The sequence below is a fragment of the Phasianus colchicus genome, chromosome 5 (genome assembly GCF_987193195.1).
Source record: "Phasianus colchicus chromosome 5, bPhaCol1.hap1.1, whole genome shotgun sequence".
Classification (NCBI taxonomy): Eukaryota; Metazoa; Chordata; class Aves; order Galliformes; family Phasianidae; genus Phasianus; species Phasianus colchicus.
Window position 1 is genome coordinate 54630529 of NC_143440.1, and position 6000 is coordinate 54636528.

The 6000-nt window shown below is 34.1% G+C and overlaps 1 protein-coding gene across 7 annotated transcripts in view; it reads left to right on the forward strand.

Annotated features, from left to right (window-relative positions):
* The window catches only part of PPP2R5E (protein phosphatase 2 regulatory subunit B'epsilon), a 71568-nt gene extending 66657 nt beyond the window's left edge, over positions 1-4911 (forward strand). For 6 of the 7 annotated variants that reach the window (XM_031605589.2, XM_031605588.2, XM_090141789.1 and 3 more), the window contains 2 exons: positions 1978-2079; positions 4594-4911. In XM_031605589.2, coding sequence (XP_031461449.1) covers positions 1978-2079; positions 4594-4693 — 202 coding nt within the window. In that variant the 3' untranslated portion in view covers positions 4694-4911. The remainder of the gene's footprint in view (positions 1-1977; positions 2080-4593) is intronic. The other variant, XM_031605590.2, reaches the window with a different exon arrangement.
* Positions 4912-6000: the final 1089 nt, after the last annotated feature.

The window sequence follows — 6000 nt, forward strand, 5'->3', positions numbered from 1 at the left end:
TAAAAGAAAGAAAAATTAGGTGTTGTATTGTTATTGAAGAAAAAGTGTTGCTCATCAAGCATTTCTCATAAACAGCTGGTAAATGTGTTGTCTAGAATAATAATGCTTGGCATTAATAAAGCTTTGTAGCTGTATCATGGATGGTACTGTTCCCTCTGGTACCAGCATTTTTCTGAATGTTTATAGAGCATATAAACATCACTTATTTCTTAGGTAGAGTGGTTTTTTTTTCCTTCTAAATTTATTTAAATACATCTGTTCTCCATTTTGCACAGATTAGTGGCTTCCTATTGATATTTTGCTTTCTTGTTTTTAAATGAAATTTCCTAGTAGTGTCATGAAAAACATTGTTACAGTTAGATATCACATATTCTACACTTGGGTTGAAATGTTTGTTAAGCCAAACAGATTACTGTTTGTAAAACCTGGTATTTTTAATGAGCTGTACTGTGCTCAGATCCCAGTTACTTTGCTAAGATCTTCCTGTAAAGCATTTGTAAGCTATTCCATCTTTTGCTATTTGTTCTACATCTTCCAAACCCTCGAGTTCGTGTACTTTCATCACAAATCTAATGGTACTGAAAACCCTCCGTGGTAAAGGCTGGCTACAGAAAGACATTTTCAGTGGCTTGCTACTGCACTGAAGGTCTCAAACCTTCCAGCACTTTGTCCAGCCTTCTGTACTACATTCTGGGATGCTTCAAGTAATGAGAACATGCTAGTCTTTCAGTTCTCAGTGCTCATACCTACAGGAATGTTGTACCACAAGCAGGCAAACCAGGTTAAGAAACTTGTTGAATAAAGAAAATATTTTAGGAATCTTTATGTGTATTAGAACATTAATAAATGAGGACAGCAAAAATGACAGTTTACTGAAAAGATGTGAATGGTAGACAGGAGAATGTGGAAATGTCACATTTGCTATGTAGTTAGCTCCAAACATTGCTAGCAGTTGTGGTATTCATGCTGGCTGATGAGCTGTTTCGTAAGCAGCCATGTGTCTGAATATGACACCCGTAGCATTGGATCAGGAATCAGGATTTCTTGATTAATAATCTGTTCAAATTTTTAAATGTTTTTGAGCTTTGTTTCTTTCTCTTCTCCTCTGTTGCTATGTTGTTTTTTTTTTTATGTTGAATTCTGCTGGAGAGGAATTTTGAACTCTAGATAAATCAGACTAATAACAAACCCCTGTTACTTTGGAAATACTGTTATATTTTAGGTTATCTTTGTGTGACAGAATGTCTTTGAAGCCTTTTTGAAATTACTAGCATTGTACATCATTTCTTTCTGTAGGAACAGGTCCTGTTTTATTCAGTTAAGCAACTGGAATCAAAATGAGCAATGATGTATTGACTTCTGTGTTACAGCAATAAGCAAAGGCAGCAGAGGTTTATTCATACACTGTATACTGCTTTGCATAGATATGACAGCACTGCATCCATACCACTTTTGGTGGTGTTTTGTTGGGTTTTTTTAATTAATAATTTTTTTAATGTACCAAAGTGAAAGTGAATATGAAATGTAATGATACAAGGACAGCACTTTTGAAATGAAGCCTTGTATTTTGCATAGAGGCATGGATTATTCAGCTTGATGGAAGAATTGTAAGGAAATATGAATCATACCCTTTTTTTGTTTCAATTCTGGTACTTCTGCAAGCAGTGATTTTAATCCCTGGAGTTGCATTCAGAATTGTTCAATATCATGAGGGAGGACTCTGTCGTTACTTCTAACAGCTTTCTGTTGTTACCTTTTACCCTAGATGTTTGCTTTGCCTCATGTAAGTAGTTATTAGAGTTATCAAGAACTGATTCATACCTTTAAAGGTGTTAATCAAGTAGTTTCACTGAAATAAAAATTTGCATATTTGCGAGAGCAGAATTGTCACAGAACTGCTGGTAAGAGAAGATAGTTTTCTTGATTGTTTTCACCTGAAACTAACAAATTCCTTTCTTCTATTTTAATGTTTCACAGGGCTATTGTGGCTTTAGTCTACAATGTGTTGAAGGCATTTATGGAAATGAACAGCACCATGTTTGATGAGCTGACAGCCACTTACAAGTCAGATCGTCAGCGGTAACTTTTTAAAGCTTTTTTTGTCAGCTGTGCATAAGGACTGCTGTTCAGATTTTCCTTTGCACTCAGCTGCAATTGCAAAATCTCATACATAATTTACACAATGCCTGTATTTTTCCCTATGTTCTCTTTTGCTTACTGTTTGCAAGTGAGCAAATGTAATGTATAAGTTGATCTTTACCCCTTTTAAAACATGGTAATAGCTTGGGAGGTTTCAGGAAACTCCTTTTGACATTGTATTCCAAAAAAAATTAGATGTATTAAGCTATTTCCATCTAAACACTAGGGAGCACTTCTTAACTGTGGGCAATGGAACACACTGCTCAGAGTGGTTGTGGAGTCTCCATGCTTGGAGGTGTTCAGAAGCTGCCTGGACATGGTCCTGGGCAACTTGCTGTGGGTGGCCCTACTTGAGGGGATACATCAGTGATCTCCAGAGGGCCCATCTGACCTTTGCTGTTCTTTGTTTCTGTGAAGCTTTTCAATGATAAAAGAAAGTAAGTGTTTAAAGATATCACTTTGCTTCAAGATTTTAAAACAAGCACTGAGATTTGGAAAGAGACATGAGGAAAATCCTCATGTTTTGATTTTCCAAATCAATGCTTATAGACTAGATGTTGTCTTAAAGCACAAAAGCAACTTTCAACTTTTTTGATTCTTAATCAGAAGCCTTACTTGATCTGAATCTTTGAGCTTGTGCAATCCATTAGGTACACCACTCATTCATTCCAACTCAGTCGTATGCTATTTTCTGTTTTCCTATGCTCCTTCATATTCCAATTATTGTGGAGTTTCTTCTCTCAAGAGATTTAGCCCATCCATAGTAGCAGGTTAAAAAAAAAATAAAATAAAATTCAGGAACTCTGAACTTCTGTGTGACTTGGAGTTCCCACAAGCAAAGCAAAGGATTCTGGAAGTCATAAAAACTTGCTATGTTAGTAGTCTCTAAAGTCTCTTGGAGGCCATAGCTTTAGAATTGTGTCTGGATTCATGCTGTTGTTAGTTATGCTTCATTGCTGTAAAATAAGAAGTTTTATACATGAAAAATGCACAGTTAACAGGTGAACCAATAAAGCATTTTAAATTTAAAGCCTCAGGTTTGTGAACTAAGATGCATATGAATTGTAGGTAGCCAATGATAAATAAGGTTCAATCTGCTAGAACAGCTGAGGCAATACCATGTGGCTTCCTAGCAAAAGAGGCTGAGAATATCAGGACTGGTCATCTAATCCAGACATTTTCAAGTCACCTCAGTGACTTAAATCAGTGTCATTTGCACTTTGTACCTTACAATGAGGAACTCAGCTCTTAACAGAATGGGGCACCGGTGGAGTACATTCCATGTTTGGACAACTAATTATCATCTTAAAGCATGTAAATAACTGCATGTGTAAACAGGGATAATTAATTAATTGGATGTTTAAAGAAAAAAATAATGCTTACAGAAAAACTTAATTGTATTAATAAGACAGCATTTAAAAAATGTATCTTTAAACTACTTGAAGCTTGAGGAGAGAAATGTTCAGTGTTAATGACTGTGGTAGGTCAGATAGGTAAGTTGAATGAGGTTATCATCATTTCAGAGCCTTTCACTAAGAGGGCATATATTTTATAATGATAAGATAATAAATATCTGGTAAACAGCCTGAAATTGTCAAGCTATTTCATTTATTCTTGTGATACTATGTTTTAGAGGCAGTGGGTTCTATTTTAACTGATCTTCAGTTAAAAGTTGCTTTTCTTTTTTTGGATGCTGAAAATACTATAAACAGATATTAACGTTGCAGCTGAACTAAGATATGTAGGAATAGTATTTCTAATCCACTGAAATATTTTTAAGAATTCTGTAATCTGACAGGAGGAGAACCTGTATCTATTACTGTTAGCTTTTCATTTCATCTGAACATGCAGGGTGATATCATAGAAATGGGATGCATTTTGCATCTTGAAATGCAGGGAAATTTATTCAAAATAAGCTACAGCAGAAACAGGAAATTTGGAAAGCAAATAATGCAGGTAAAGCTTAGCTGTTTAATTTTAACAAAATAGCCATTAAAGCCTGTTGCTAAAGAAAATACTACATAGAATTTGGCAGGGAAAAAAAAGTAAAGCACTGACTAAGAAATACATCTTGTGTCTGAACTTTCCCTTTGCAGAGGTATATGAAAGCCCTAAATAAAGAAACTTGAAAATAACAAAATGCAGATTAGCAGTAGTAATGATAGTTGGTCCATAATAGAAGTCCATGTATGTTTTTTTTAATTTATTTTTTATTACAGAATAGCATGTGTAAGCCCTGTTGTTTTGTTTTATCCTAATGCTTTTTTTTAGTAGTATTTACATAGGCAATGAAAAGCAAAAAAAAAAAAAAAAAAAAAAAGAACTTAAAAAAAAAAAGTAAGTATGTATAGGAATTGCAAATATATTAAATAAAATCAGTACTGCTAATTAATGTCATTTTTACATAAATATTTATTTTCGTCTGCTAACTCTTTGTTTTGTTTCATCTGTCAGTGAGAAGAAGAAAGAAAAAGAGCGTGAAGAACTGTGGAAAAAACTGGAGGATTTGGAATTAAAGAGAGGTCTTAGACGTGATGGAATAATTCCAACTTAACAAAAAAACAAAACAGCATTATTAACCTGTGGAGTCACACATTTATGTAGTAGAAGATGGAGCAACAGTTTTCTGTATTGTGCAACTTTACAGTAGATTTCACATTTGTTTCATTATTACAACAGCACTGTATATACCTGTCTCTAAGTAAAGGAAAAAAATAAGGACTTTAATCCAAAGTTTGGACAGCAGATGGACTTCTCAGAACTTTGCAAACATAATCATTGTTTTAACCCTTCTTTAAAACCAGTCTTCAAAGATCTGTTGATGAAAATTGCAATGTCAGATTTCATTGTCAGGACCTGTTCCTTATTTATCGTTAGCAGAGAGTATAATACAACTTTCAAATGTGAACAATCTTAAAATTTAGCTTGTCTTTCTGCTAAACTGTTAAGTGTATTTATAGTAAAAGAGAAAAAAAGACTGTCATTTCCTTATGAGTTTGTGTAACATCCTCCTTCTCTGGATAACTTTACTGTAATTTGACTTTTTTTTTCTTTCCTTTTGCACATCTTCATAAGTTGAATGTCCATTCAAATCAGGGCCATGAAGAAAAAAAAGAAAAAAAAACGTAGGTCCTGAATAAAAGTTTTGTTTACTGGTGTGAGCATTTTTTAGTACCAGTCTCTTTCTGGTGCTTCTTTAATTTGAACATTAGGAGCTAAAAAAACAAGTAGGTGATAAACATAGTAGGAAAGGGAGCTTTGGATTCGTGCACCTATTTATTGCAAATCCAAATTAGTGTCCACAATCCTCGAAAAATGGACAGTGGTAACAGCTTAGATTTCAGTACCTAACCAGTATTAGTGTTACGGCATTGGACACACATACCAGAGCTGTTTTAGAAATACTAATTCCTAAATTACTACAGTATGTTTTTATTGGACCATTTTGAAAGAATAAAGACAAACGCTAAACAGTGCAAGCATGAAATTGATCTCCAGTGGTCATGGATCTAATTGGGAAATGAGTTGAGATAGCAGTTTGGACTGTTTGGAGTTGTTGCCTTACTTTTTAATATGTATTTATAAAGTGTTCCAGCAAAAGAGGATGTAGCCTCTAAGAAACATACTATAGTGTTTTTGTGGTTCTAGTACTATTATTACTCATCACAGTACCAGCCCTATGGTCTTAGCTGGAAAGGATTCTGGATAATATACTTCTGCATTCTCATCTGGATGCTCATTCCTAACTACTGTATTTGTTACCAAAAGTGGTTCTACAAATGCTACTGAAAAAAAAAATTCTGGAAATCCTAATGTTCTGAGTATTAATAATAAAGCTTTTATATCAAAGGTGCATTGTGA